At 39.5% G+C, this 14,718-nt stretch overlaps 1 protein-coding gene and 1 long non-coding RNA gene across 2 annotated transcripts; one reads left to right on the top strand and one right to left on the bottom strand.

Annotated features, from left to right (window-relative positions):
* Positions 1–1,031: 1,031 nt before the first annotated feature.
* On the bottom strand, positions 1,032–2,243 carry LOC131308506 (uncharacterized). The gene is made up of 3 exons (XR_009194451.1): positions 2,042–2,243; positions 1,902–1,966; positions 1,032–1,453 (listed from the first exon to the last, which is right to left on the bottom strand). It is a non-coding gene; the product is annotated as an uncharacterized LOC131308506 (long non-coding RNA).
* Positions 2,244–7,891: 5,648 nt separating this feature from the next.
* On the top strand, positions 7,892–12,179 carry LOC131308505 (MND1-interacting protein 1-like). The gene is made up of 3 exons (XM_058335448.1): positions 7,892–8,053; positions 8,181–9,796; positions 11,452–12,179. The coding sequence occupies exons 1-3, from the start codon at positions 7,960–7,962 to the stop codon at positions 11,968–11,970; spliced, it is 2,229 nt and encodes a 742-aa protein (XP_058191431.1). The 5' UTR covers positions 7,892–7,959; the 3' UTR covers positions 11,971–12,179.
* The last annotated feature ends 2,539 nt before the right edge of the window (positions 12,180–14,718 follow it).

Genomic DNA, 14,718 nt, shown 5'->3' with positions numbered 1-14,718 from the left:
AAACTCGAAAAAAACAGCAACAAAACGATCCACAAAGCTGACGTTGAATGGACTTTCAGAAAAAAATACCAATTTGAAGTTAAATGCTATGGACTTCCAGAAAAAAATACCAATTCGAAGTTAAATGCTCAAAACAGAGAGAGAGATACCTTAATCGTGGTCGTGGGTAGATGTTTATGTACAATAAATGGAATGGATAATGAGATTGAAATCAATTCGGGACTTGGTTTGGTTTTTCATGGAGATTCTGCATTAGCCTAATCTTTCCAACAATCTATTCCTTTCTCTGTTGCAATTTTATGTCACCCTGATCTTTTGAGAGTCAAGGACACAAATTTGGACATGGCATAATCAACTAAGAATTTGCCCAAATGCCCAATTGTGGATCCATTCTAATCTGCAAGTTCATGACAAACCATTGTACAAGAAGAAACACATTGTCAATGCCAATCAAGTTACAAGCTTTCATTCAAACCTTTATCTCAGACAACCAGATGTAATAACACGATAAAGATACGACACGACGCTCAAACCTTTGGCAAGTAATCCGTGTCGTGTCCTGATGAATTGAGCCATATGTAGACTGGTAATGTGAAAAATACTCGAACTTTTATGTGGACAAAATTGTACAGCCATACATTAATCAAACTTTTTCCATAGCAGTTGAAAGTAACTCAGGTTCCCAGCAAAACAAGTGTAATGATACAGCTTCTGTTCCATATCATTTTTTTTCTTTGATTATTTGTGGCACCAAGAAGCATGGCATTGCTCGTACTCTAACAGCATAAAACTGAATCAAATGCTACTAAATGCATGCATTAGAGCTGGAATAGACATGTGCACTGAGAACCCAACAGGAGAGCTAGTGGATAACAAATCTCCACAATTCAAATAACTCCATAACATATTTTTCTCTTTCTTTTTTGATCGGCAACAATGATTTTATATAAAAACGCAAAGTGTACATCAAGGGTTGTAGCTAAATACAAGCCACAAAGCATAAGGCAAGGCAAGAAGCAAAGTTCAAGAAATAAACAAGTAGAGAACAGGTCCTTAGCATCATCAGCTCAACACCATAGCAGCATAAGTTATCTCCTTAATCTCCATCATATCAAAATCAGAGCAGAGCATTTTGTCTCCAAGATGTCCAATAAGTGCAAGGCTAACATGCGTTCTGCCAACTAAAACAACAGTGCTAAACTCCAGTAAACTAAACAGTAAAAACACCCTAATTCAAAAATGTAAATCCTCATCAGTAGAGGCTTAGACGAGCCGCCGGCCTTCTTTGGAAGCAAGACATTGTGAATATTCGGAATCACATCACCATTCACAATTGTCACATCTCCCAGTAGCTTGCTCAATTCTTCATCATTCCTCACCACGAGGTGAATGTGTCACGGCACGGTACTAGTCTTCTTGTTGTCCCTCGAAGGTTTTCAGCCAATTCCAGTACCTGTCAGAACACACATTAATTAGGCCACCTTCTTCCTATATCATTCTCTCAGCATATCTCCAATTTTTTATTAAATTCACAGCATAAGGAAAATAATTAAATTGGAGACCTTTCTTCACTTAGAATGTTTTCTATCGTTTTTAATCTGACACTGATACATCAAAATCAAGTGAACTATTATGTTGCAGAATGATACAGAGTAAACTCAAATTCAATGTACATTCACCCATCATGTATATATCTAGAGATGATAATCAGTTTCCTCCTTTTCTTTTCTTTTTTGTGAAATTGGGGGGGGGGGGGGGGGGGGGGGGGGGGGGGGGGAAGAATAGAAAGCCCTAATTTGATTTGTGAAATTAGGGGGGAAAAAGCCCTAAACTGGTTCGGAAAAAAAACCTAATAATAGAGAGAGAGAGAGAGAGAGAGAGAGAGAGAGAGAGAGAGAGACCTTGGTTGGTGTGGTTCGTTCATCAAATTAGAGCCGTAATGTGGTCAATTTCATTCTTTGTTCTCCTGTGTTCGAACACAACGGGTTAGGGTTTCTGGTTCTCATATGGAAGAGAGAGAGAGAGAGTGAGAGAGAGAGACCTTCTTGTGTCCAGCCCTTCATCGATCTTCTTCGTTGTTCTTCGTCTGCTTCGTCTTCGTCGCCTCTCTCTCTCTTCTCTGTGTGTTTGGAACAGAATGGAAGTGAAAAGTGAGGATCCGTTTGTCCCTCAAACAGTGACCCGAGAACTAATTACCCGTGACCCGACCGCTTGGATCCGCGAGATGGCTCTTTAAAACACCAGTCGTTTCGTTGAATGAGATCTCTAACGACTCTGATTTTCTTTAAATAAAAAAAATTTCATTATATATTGGAATATTTTTTTAATTACTTGGTATTACTTTTAAAAATTCTTTTTTAATCTCTATAATCCGTCATAATTAGATTTAAACCCTTGAAAATTATATTTTATGACTAGAAATCCTACATGGTAAGTAGAACTAGTTTTCAACTGATTAGTTGAAGGAACCGAGCTACCAATTCACCTAGTTACGATTTCCTAACCCTAGATGGACCTTTTTGACCATCTTTGAGCCTTATGAACCCCTCCCAACCCTAATTGAACTATTAGGTCATTAGAGGTAATTATTATACCCCATGACTAGTCATTCAAGGCCATACCTATCATCATTACCTCTTTACCCATTGGTCAATAATTGTTCGGGAAATTATTAACCCTTGGACAATGGACATTAGATTGCCAATGAATATGTGATTTGACAAGACAAATCATGGACCATAGGAAGCCATCATTTTGCTTCCAAAAGAAGCAAACTTAGCCTTGCCATGCATGCAACCCTAAGACTAATAGCTTTAAACCTAAATAGCCCACCAAAGTTACTTTCCTAGATTCTCTAAGTACAAAATATGTGCTTATATATAGGCTTATACACCTTATAGCCTATCATAAGCATGCCTATATATGTCTATATATCCATATATGCACTTTCTGGGAAAAATATTACCCAATGGACAATGTTCTTGTCATTGAAAGCCTTACCACTCATCATCTCCTCTTCCATAGACCTATTAGGGCTACTTAGTACTTTAGTATACATGGTACTAGAGAGAGAGAGAGAGAGAGAGAGAGAGGTTGAGAGTGAGAGGGAGAGGTGGAGTGTGTGCATGTGTTTTGTTCACTTGCACTAGCTACCTATTAGCCTTAAGCCTATTTGCTACATGACAACCCATTCTAGGCTTCTTTAAACATAACTCTAGCCTTTTATTTTGTTCTTTCTTGCAAGCAACCCATCCTAGGACAAGACAAGCCATAAAACCCTTCATGATTACCTAAGTTATGGCCTAGAATGGAATGACAAGTGAGGGAGGGCATGGCATGCTTGATTTGACCATACAATGGAGCAAAATCTATGGGAAAGAGAGAGAGAGGGGGAGGCCGGCCAAGAGGAGGGCGGGGGGGAGAGGGAGCCCTAATTTTGCTATAAATAGCACCCATTTCTCACCATTTAACTCATACCTTCATCCTTCAATTTCTCTCTCTAGAAATCCTTGTGTTCTTGCCTTGTTCTTACTTTGTTCTTGAGTTCTTCTTGTGTTCTTCAAGAAACTCAACCAAGGCCGCCACCAAACCGCCACCCGACCACCCTCTCGATCCAAAGGTTAGTAGTTTTTAGTCAAGAACTAGTTTCAAGAGAAACCTTTCTCTTTTGAAGCTATCGTAAGATCACCGTAGGAAGTTACTCCGTCCGAATAGCCAACTTACTTTCCGTAGCAGCCCTACCGCCAAGAAGAAAGGTAGATTATCCTTACTTATTTCTCTAAGTATAACTAGGAGTTGTATATTACTTGTACGTTTGAAATGCATGTTAGTTAATAAACTTATTTTTGCTAATGGAGATACGAACTTGTGGAATAACCGACTTCTACTTGAATAAACATATGTTGTTTTAACTTCCCACAAAGGAGAAAAGAACGGCTTTCAAAAGATAAAACTTTATCATTTGATAGAAGTATTCGTATTTTGATCTTTAGGATGATTATGAGCATGTATACGTGAATTGTTTGTATTACTTGTTGTGTGATAAAGTATAAGTGATTTTCACTCTAAAGGCGTGCGTACATGTGGCGTTATGCTTTAAGTAGTGATTTGAGCATAATTAGTAATATAGAGTTAGATGATCTTGCTAGTTTAGTTTCAAGATTACAATGAATGATTTATGTTTACTTATGTAAAAAGTCCTACCGCGGAGTCGTTGCATGAAACGAGACACGGGAATCGAGAAAGTAGAAACATGACACTTAGGGTGTGGTTAATGGAAAAATGTGTATTGAAAAGGAGAAATGTTTTGGAAACCGCAATGTAGCCGAACATGGTAGCTCATTGTGTAGTGTGTGTGTGTGTACGCCAATGGGAATCTGGCGCGGCGGAACCATTGTGAGGATACTCGGGAGACCGGCGCAGTAGAACCGAGGTTGGGTGTGTAGCTTGGTTATCCACGGAGAGGAGCCAATGCAAATTTTGTGTGCCAATGGGAACCCGGCTTGATGGAACCATTGTGAGGATACTCGAGAGACCGGTGCGGCGGAACCGAGGTTGGGTGTGTAGCTTGGTTATCTATGGAGAGGAGCCAATGGGAACCCGACGCGGCGGAACCGAGGTTGGGTGTGTAAAATGACGATTTTGAAAAGGTTGAATTGGTTCAAGGTGAAACCAGCGACACGGCCTTCGAAAAGACACGTAGGAGAAACTCAGAAATCATAGACACCAACGGTAGTGAAAAGTGAGTGTGGATGTGTCAATATTAACTGATTGTTAGATATGTATATACTATGTAGAATTCGTTAATATTATGCTCTAATGTTTGTCAGATAAGGGTTAGTGGGTATGAGTTATTCTATTGAGTTTTTGTAGCTTACGGTATTACCTTTGGTGACCTTGACATATTATATTGGTGGCAACGCTGGTATAATGTGTAAGATCTTATAGATGAACATGGTGAACTCTACACCTTGGAAGCTTTTGGAGCCGAGGAGCTGGCCAGAATGGAGGAACATGCAGTGCAGTAGATAGGAACCCTAGTTTTCCTCCTGTTACCCAAATTATGCAACCTAGAGGGGGGGTGAATAGGATTGCTAGTAATAATTACCAATAAAAATTTATCTCTAACAATATATGCAAACAATAAGTATGCAATCAAAATAGAGAGATAGAGAGATAGAACCCGTTTATAGTGGTTCGGTCCGGATTTGTCCACGGTCCGGCCCTACTCCACTTCTCCTCAAGCAATTACTTGAAGGTTAGACTAATCTTTAAAAGATTACAACTTGTAAGTCTTGCGGGTGCTTACAAGAACCGAATGCCTCTAGCTTTCCCGAGGAGCTAGCACAACCGCAAGAATTTTCTCCGAAAACTTCTCAAAAACAATAACACCCAAATTCCAACCCGAATTTGGTCTTCTAAGCTTTCAAGTGTTTGACTCAAACACTCACTTAGGAAATACAAGTATGTGAAGAAGGTATGAAAATTATCGCTCACGACTTGTACAAATTTTCTCTCAAGAATAATATGAAAGTGGAAGAACAATGAGAATTTTTGGCTTTGATTTTTTGAGAATTTGCTCTTGCAATAATATGGAATGTTGTAGCTTGTGTATGTACTCATTAATGAGTTCTTGATGCCTTATATAGCCATCCATATGCTTCCTAGCCGTTGGAAACTAGCCGTTGGAACTAGCCGTTGGAAACTAGCCGTTGGAAACTAGCCATTTGAAACTAGCCGTTGGAAACTAGCCGTTGGAAACTAGCCGTTTGATAGAGTGGTCATCCGGGTGGTCGTCCGGTTGTCACAGCTTTCTGTTCAGACAGCCGGCTTGTCAGCCGGTTCGTCAACCTGTGGCTCACAATTTCATCTAAATAAACCGTTAAAGCATGTATTGAGCTCAATAAAGTCTTTGTAAATATAAATCATGAATCCAAGAGACTTTATGCTATATTTCAAGGTCACGAAAATATTTAATTCGGGAATCGACTTTTCGATAATTTTGTATTTGCCGAATAAAAATATCATTGAATTAATCATCAAAATAATTAATAGAGATGCATATAAATTTTCACAAATTATAATGCATACATTTTTCAACACCTCCCTTATTTGAATAAAAGTACTTTTTTAAGGGTTGTGATGTAATATTGAGCCAGACTCTATTTAGTTTTCAATGAAAATTGCCTATTTAACGTTCCCAAAATTAGGGGCGCTACAAGATCCAACGACTCACGTAAGAGGTGCGGACCATTTCTCGCATCCAAACTTCCTGACCAGAAACCAACTGTATGTACGTATGTGTATACACATACACACACACACATATACATATACATATACATATACATAGCTAAGAATACTTAGGTACTAATTACTCTACACCTTGGAAGCTTTTGGAGCCGATGAGTTGGCCAGAATGGAGGAATAGGCAGAGCAGTACATAGGAACCCTAGTTTCCCTCTCTTATTTGAATAAAAGTACTTTTTTAAGGGTTATGATGTAATATTGAGCCAGACTGTATTTAGTTTTCAATGAAAATTGCCTATTTAACGTTCCTAAAATTAGGGGCATTACAAGATCCAACGGCTCACGTAAGAGGTGCAAACCATTTCTCCCATCCGGACTTCCTGACTAGAAACCAACTGTATGTATATACACACACACACACACACATATACATATACATAGCTAAGAATACTTAGGTACTAATTAGTCCTATTAGGTCTAGAAGGAAAAGGTAATGATTATAGATGGCTTCCAATGACAAGAACATTGTCCATTGGGTAATATTTTCCTAGAAAGTGCATATATATATATATATATATATATATATATATATATATATATATATATATGCATGCTTAAAATAGCCTATGAGGTATATATACCTATATAGATGTATATATAAGTCCTTAGATAATCTAGGAAAGTGACTTTGGAAGGTAATTAGGTTTAAGGCTATAAACCTTAGGTTTGCATGCATGTCATGCATAATGATTACTACTTTTGGAAGCAAAATGATGGCTTCCTTTGGTCCAATGGTTCTTAAATGTTAGGGAAAGGTAACTAAGTTGATTGGTAACTAGGTTTCTTTAACCAATTGGTTGGAAACAAATTCTACTTGCCAAGTAGGATTTTTAGCTAAGAAATATAATTTAAAGACTTTTTTTCCTTTACTAGGAAAATATACAAGTACTTTTATAGCATACTTGCCTTTTGGAAAAGCACTAGATTGTTCGATGCTAAGAGATTTGATTTTAAAAGTCTTAAATCTAATTATGAAGGATTATTAAAGCTAAAAGGAGATTTATAACGTAAATTAGGAATTCTCAAATATTTAAACGAGATTTTTATTTACGAAAAATCGGAGTTGTTACAGAGACCTGCGGTAATTATATGTGTCCTTACAAGGTTGAATTTTCCCTACAAAACAAGTAATATAGAAAATCATCAATTTATTTCTGGTTTAACCTTCATTTGATTTGTATCCATTATTTGGCTCACTTGTGTGTGATAGGTCTTTTTATCGATTATATTAGATGCATACGGTATATTGTAATACTTCATATTAATGAATTTAGGGAAAATGACGGCCAATGACATGTTTTGATAATTAATACCTGACAATGACATTTTCAGCATTAACAATTGTTCTTAGCATGTCATTGGAGGTTATTAATTATCAATACACATCATGGACCGTCATTTTCCCATGAATTTATTCTCGTTCCCTCCAAAAAAAACAAGAAAATCAAGACGAACACTTAAAAATTTCTTAAAAGGCAAAAGTTATGGCCCCGGATGGGCTTTTGGCCTGATGAACAAGGCCTAATTCGGGTCAGCCAACAAGCCTCGGACCAACAAACCGGCCGAAAAAGATCCGAGGGTTTGGCCCAATCACGCTCCGAACCCCACGTAAGCAATGAAGCAATATATACGAGGAGGCAAACGAAATGCATGATCCTCACCTCTCTCTCTCTCTCTCTCTCTCTCACTCCGATTCTCTCAGCTACTGCGACCATACCAATACGCTCGGATCTTCACTCAATCTGTAAGTCTCTTCTCTCAATCTTAATATAGCAATCCTGTATATATACTCGTGTATACAACGCAGAAATGTGTATATAATAAATTCTTGACCCAAATTTCTAAATCCATCAAAAACCATCTTCTTGTAGGGTTTCTTTCGAAATTCCCAATGGGTTGTACGGCGAGAGAAAAACACATCCGAACCAATCGGAGGGTTCGATCGGTTAAACCCGACATCGATCAAGCTGTAATCGAATCGGGTATCAAACCATTGAATTACCAAATGGGTGTGAACGAAGCATCCCAGACTCCAATTCCCAATCCAAACGCAAACCCTAATGGTACTTTTGATGATAGTGGTTGGAGTTACTGTACTGAGGAGCAATTGGAGGAAATCTTGTTAAAGAACTTGGAGTTTTTGTATAATGAGGCTATTTCGAAACTCGTTGGGTTGGGGTACGATGAGGATGTTGCTTTGAAGGCTCTATTGAGGAACGGGCATTGTTACGGAGGCATGGATGTGTTGACTAATATACTGCATAATTCGTTGGCGTATTTGAATAGCGGGTGTGGTGGTAATAGTGGGAATTCTGAGGAATCTGAGCCTAATTTCGTCGATTTGAGGCAGTTGGAGGAGTACTCACTTGCAGCCATGGTGTGTTTGTTGCAACAAGTTAAGCCCCATTTGACTAAGGGGGACGCCATGTGGTGTCTCCTGATGAGTGATCTTCATGTTGGTCGAGCGAGTGTGATGGAAATCCCTGTTCTACCCTCGGCTAGTAATAACGGTTCTAGCAATCCTGTTTCTAGTAATGTGGAGGGTGTTGGGCCTAATCCGGTTGGGGTTGCCCCTGCATTATGCAGGTTTCATGGAGGTTGGGGTTTTGGTAATGGAGGCACTTCTGAGTTTCCTTTAAATGGGTTTCTGTCGCATGGATCGGAAATGACTTTGCAAAGAGACATTGAGTGTCCAAAGAGGTTTAACCTTACTCCTTCAATGAAGTCTTTGTTGAAGAGGAATGTTGCAATGTTTGCCGCAGGCTTTAGAGCAAACTCAAAGCAATCGCAGGCACAATCTCAGGCTTTAGACTCATCAGATGCGGCTGTATCGGGGGATGAAAGTCCTTCTGAGCAGAATGAGGAGCTCCTGAATTCAAAGAACCAAGATGCGGTTAATTCCGTGCTGAGTAAGTTCCGCGAATTGAATCTTGACGAGAATATGGAGTATGTGCCTGAAGATCAAAAAGATGAGATGATTTTAAGCTTGATTCATCAGATTAAGGATCTAGAGAGGCAGGTGAAAGAGCGGAAGGATTGGGCCCACGAGAAAGCAATGCAAGCGGCAAGGAAGCTAAGCAATGACCTCACAGAGCTGAAGATGTTAAGGATGGAAAGGGAGGAGACACAATGTCTGAAGAAGGGGAAGCAAACGCTTGAGGATTCAACAATGAAGCGGCTTTCAGAGATGGAAAATGCTCTAAGGAAAGCAAGTGGTCAAGTAGATCGTGCAAATGCTGCTGTGAGGCGGCTTGAGACAGAGAATGCAGAGATTAGAGCAGAAATGGAGGCTTCCAAGTTGAGCGCGTCAGAGTCGGCTATAACTTGCATGGAGGTAGAAAAGCGGGAGAAGAAGTGCCAAAAGAGGCTTATGGCTTGGGAGAAGCAGAAAACCAAGTTACAGGAGGAAATCTCTGCAGAAAAACAGAATATATCGGAGTTGCAGCAACAGTTGGTTCAGATTCAGGCGGCACAAAAGGAGGCTGAGGTGTGTAAATATCTTTCTATCCTCCTCTCTCGATTTGTGTATCAATGGTTTATACAGTCCTGCTATTTTTCAGGTGATGGAATTGTGACACAATATTGTTCTAGTATCAGTTAACAAGATTCGCCATGGTTGGTCATGGTCATTGCTAAAGTATCCATATGTTTATTCGAAATTCAAATAGCGAGAACTTTATCGGTGCCGTACAGCTCACAGTCAGAGTCCTCCCCCTGCTTTTATTCTGTTTTTTTTTAAAGGTGCTCTTCCTTCCCTTAGTTGTTGATAGCTGAGTTCATGTACATAGAAGGGCATTTGAGTGCAGCTTTTTGGTTTTGGGAACTTTATGAGTGTCGAGATGCAGGATGTTTAGATATTATATTTGACCACTCTTCAGGCACCCTGGTTGGATGCACCAGCACAATTAATGACTCCAATTTTACTGCTCACAGTAGTAGGAAGGGTAGAGGGGTTCTCCCGAACAGTGCATAATAGTCCTGAACACATGAGCAACGGGAAAGCACCACTTGAAGGGGTGCACAGAAGCCATGCTGAGCAGTGTGCTGGGATACAGCCTCATAGCCAAACAAGGGGCAAACCCTTCCGAAGACGCCCTAAGTGATGAGGCGGTGAATGCGATCTAGAAAGTTCGGGAGTGGAAACCTTATGTGATAGGAGTGTATCCCGCGAATAATGGATACAGATTATATTGCCTAAAGAGATATGGACCGAGTTCCCATATAGGGAAGAATCCCGTTCGAGCTAGGTTTCCAAACGTGAAAGGAAACCTAGGCAGAGAAGGATTGCTTGGAACCCAAGCCAACCTAAGTGTATAATTAAAGGGGTAAACCTGTGGGTGAAGGTACACAATCATTCTGTACTTACATACGTGATATTTAGGGTTTCAGTTGTACTAGATACTAACTTAGGCATCATTAGGTTGAGATGAGGTAGAGAAAGCATAAGAAAATATCAGGAGTATTTTCCATTTTGATGGGCAGGTTATTGGATTGTCACGGACTACTTTTCTAGATTCAACGTCTTATTTCCTGGTTCTAAGTTTTTGTGTACCTTTAATCACTGATTTGAATTCAAGCTATCCATTTTTTTTAGCTTTTACAAGTTTATGTCATTCTCTTGTGTGGAGGTTGGATGATATACTTTGATACTTTTGACCTTTAACTGTTGGTTTGTAATTAGGTCGTCCTGCAAGACTAGACCCTCTTCTAATATGTGTAAGCATATTAGATGTGTGCCTTGTCACAACTTTTTGGGATGGCGTGCACAGATCTTGGTCCATTCCATAGTGAAAACTGCTAATCTAGATATGTACTTGATGCCCATTCCTTATTTATTTGAGCCTCCTCCAACACTTCAACTTTGTAATTGATGATAAAGCTAGTGATTTGCGAATTTTATTTTCTGCTCATTATGTTGGTCTACTCTCAGGAAAGATTGTTGTGATTTGTGCATGTTCCCAGTGCCCTTTAACTTTTTGTAGTGTTTGTACTTTTTGGGGCCCTAAACTCACAGCAACTTTATAATTAACAATGATCTCAATCCACCTAGACTATGTGGCTTAAGTTTCTTTGCTTTTTCACTTTCAAAGAATTATAAGGTTGTATGTAAACCCACTCGCACACGATTGATTCCTGTATCAGGTAAAATGGAGGCAAGAGCAGAAGGCTAAAGAGCTGGCCTTAGCCCAAGTAGATGAGGAACAGCGCCTGAAGGAAGCAACTGAAGCTAGCAATAAGAGAAAGCATGAGGCCTTGCGTCTAAAGATTGAGATAGACTTCCAGCGTCACAAGGACGATCTTCAAAGACTTGAACAGGAACTTTCACAGCTCAAAGCATCACAATCCACTGATCTAAATCACCAAACCAACAGTGTTTCACCTGAAAACCTTGAGGGGACAAAGCCCCAAGGAGAAACTATTGCGAGGATGCTTCACGAATTAGATAAATTGGAGGATTCTTCGGATAAAGAGGTGGGTTATGATAGAGAATGTTTGATATGTATGAAAGATGAAGTATCTGTTGTTTTTCTGCCGTGTGCCCATCAAGTTTTGTGCGCCAATTGCAACAATGATTATGGGAAGAAGGGAAAAGCTACTTGTCCGTGCTGCCGGGTACCAATTGAGCAAAGGATCCGCGTGTTTGGTGCAAGCTCTAATTAATAGTCTCTCTGGATTGAAAATGGTATGCTGAGTAAAACTCTTTCATGGAGACTCAAATATTTACTTTTTTTTAAGGAAAATTATGATGTGGTGGCATCAGCTTAATACAATGTATGTAAATAAGAAGCAAAGCCTGAGGCTTGTGCATTTGTCTACTGAAATTATTGTTTACTCTTCTATCATATTTTCTCTTTGCAAAGAGGCAGAAATTTGCTTTTTCACTTTCATATGATCTGTAGAGCTTGTCGGTACACGTTGCTGATTATGGTTGAAGTCGTATAGTTGTTTATTCTCAGATTTGCAAATGGATTAGTATTGTTACATGCAACCAATTCTACACTGTATAAACTGATGTGTTCATTTATATGCAAAGAATAAAACACAACCAGAAACTATCTGGACTTTTATGCACCTCCCTAGCTTCCTTGTGAACTTTCATTGGAGATGAAATAACAGTGCAATATCTGTAGAATTTACCAGCAAATCAACGATGCTAATAAGCTCACTTGGTAGCTCTGTAGTTTCAGGTTGTCACCAGAACCGATCGTAAACCTTTGATACACCAGCCATGGGCAGGTTGCAAGCGGAGAAGTTCATTGTCTTGCAACGGATTTATGTACTTATTACGCAGAAGCAAAAACATGGTCATTGTATGTCCAAAGTATTTACAAATTAACACAAGCAAAAGTATGCAACATTTTGTTTGATAACCTAAATTCAGCATTTAAAACTGAATCAATTAAGTAATAAGTGATTCAGTAGGTTTGATAACCACATTTTACATTGTTAACAAATTTATGTGCTTCTTAAAATGTAGACTAAAGAGTAGAAAAAAAATTACTCCCTCCGTCCCTAAATAAGTGTCCGGAGCGCAAAACTAGGCTTTCAAAAAGATGCATTTGTTTCGGTAAAAAAATTAATTGTTTTTCACAAATCGATAGATAGTAATGAGTTCTATTAGATTGTGAAAAAATATTAAATTTTTTAATAAAAAATATGCATGTTTTGTAAAGCTTAGTTTTGCGCGCCGGACACTTATTTATGGACGGAGGGAGTAAGTAACTTTGAGTTACTTAATTCTGGTTGAATCTTTGTGTACTTTCATTTAACAATCATACCACCACCACTACCACCACTACACCTGTAGGTGGACAAATTCAAGTAGTGCTCTGAATAGCATTGGAATGCAATGGCTTCACGTGCCTCTTGACCGGAACCCTAATTTGTCAATGAAACCCTTGTCCTGCAAAACAAACAAGGAGTGAGTGCACCTTTGCCTCTCGTGGCAAAGGCCCTCCGATGCCTTTGTTAGTATTTCGTACTAAAGAAACCCTAATTATCAGTAGGAGAATATCGAATAATACAATGTATTGCGTACCTTTTACCTCTAGGTTTACTCTGTTTATATAGACATTCGTATGCTTGGCGCCCAAGCATCCCTATTGCCATAGGATTCCCAACTCGTATAGGAAACCCAGGACATCAAGGATTCTCGTTTCCTTTATCAGCTCATTCAAAGAGTCCTCTTTGGATCCTTTTCCATAATGAGCTGAACATCCCATTCTCATTGGGTATCTTTACTAGATCCTATATTCCCGGGATCTTATTCCTTTACGGGACATGACTACTCTGGAATCTTCCAGAGTATTCCCTATGCTCCTATTCTTGATTGGAGCTCTTTCTTTGCTCGGCCATCTCATGGCCGAACAGACGGCTTGGACCATTGACTTCTCATGTCACTGGTCCATATTGCCGAACACTTGTTTAGCACGATGACTGTCCTGTCTATATTCAAACTATGGTCCCACATACCATTTGCATTGCTTTTAACCCGTGATCCCTCATATCACGTGCTTGGTTCTTGCTTCATCTGTTCGACTGTTTTATAACCGAACAGTCTGCTTTGGACTAGTTACTTCACATGTAACTTGGTCCGATGTAATCGGAATGTCTCTAACTGTCGAACAGTCAGTTTATAGCCATGACTTCTCATATTATTGGCCCTTAATTTGCCGAACAGACAGCATGGATCAATGACTTCCTATATCATTGGTCCATATCGCTGTTCACCAAACTGCCCGGCGGTAAGTCCTGTCATACTTACCACGTGCTCTCGAATATCACGTGTTCGGCAACAAAATGTATGTTCTCGGGAATGCCTCCCTACAATTGCTCCCCAGCTTCATCTATTTAACACTGTTCGGTGGCAATATATGACGCTTTAGAAACAGAATTTTACTTAGACCAGACTCTTCTGATCCCATACAGTCATAATTTCAATATTTCATTGACGCCCTTTGGCACCTCCGTCATTATACCATTTCGGGGCAATGACTCCACGTGGCACGTTTTCGTATGCCAATCATTAATTTCGAACTGACGTTCTTTGAAACGGCGTCAGAACGGTCTTTGCTTTCTGTTACTTTAACCTATAACGGCGTGAGAGGAGACGTTTCGTCTCCGTCACTCGCCCTTATACCCCTGAAAGGGCTCCTTTTGGGTTTTCACCCAAAAAACTTGAACTTTCAGTCTTTCTCTCTCTAAGCCTTCCGCCATCGCCGCCGTCTGCAAATTCGATTGCATTCCAGGGAATCGTCACAGTATTCTTGTAAGATCCTCATTCTTACTCCATTTCTTCTACTTAGGTTTCCATCTGAGATCTCATTTCTCAGATTTGTGGGTTGTTTCTAGGGTTTCAGTTCGTACCCATTTCCAATTTTTCTTCTTTTCTGAGTATACCCATGGCGG

Source organism: Rhododendron vialii, chromosome 11a, assembly GCF_030253575.1.
Source record: "Rhododendron vialii isolate Sample 1 chromosome 11a, ASM3025357v1".
Taxonomy (NCBI): Eukaryota; Viridiplantae; Streptophyta; class Magnoliopsida; order Ericales; family Ericaceae; genus Rhododendron; species Rhododendron vialii.
The sequence above is the reverse complement of the archived record's forward strand: the minus strand, read 5'-3'. Positions and strand labels throughout refer to the sequence as shown.

Coding starts and splice junctions, on each gene's coding strand:
- LOC131308505 (XM_058335448.1), top strand. CDS start 7,960: ATGATCCTCACCTCTCTCTCTCTCTCTCTCTCTCTCACTCCGATTCTC. Junction 8,054..8,180: donor CTCGGATCTTCACTCAATCT/GTAAGTCTCTTC, acceptor ATCTTCTTGTAG/GGTTTCTTTCGAAATTCCCA. Junction 9,797..11,451: donor CGGCACAAAAGGAGGCTGAG/GTGTGTAAATAT, acceptor TTCCTGTATCAG/GTAAAATGGAGGCAAGAGCA.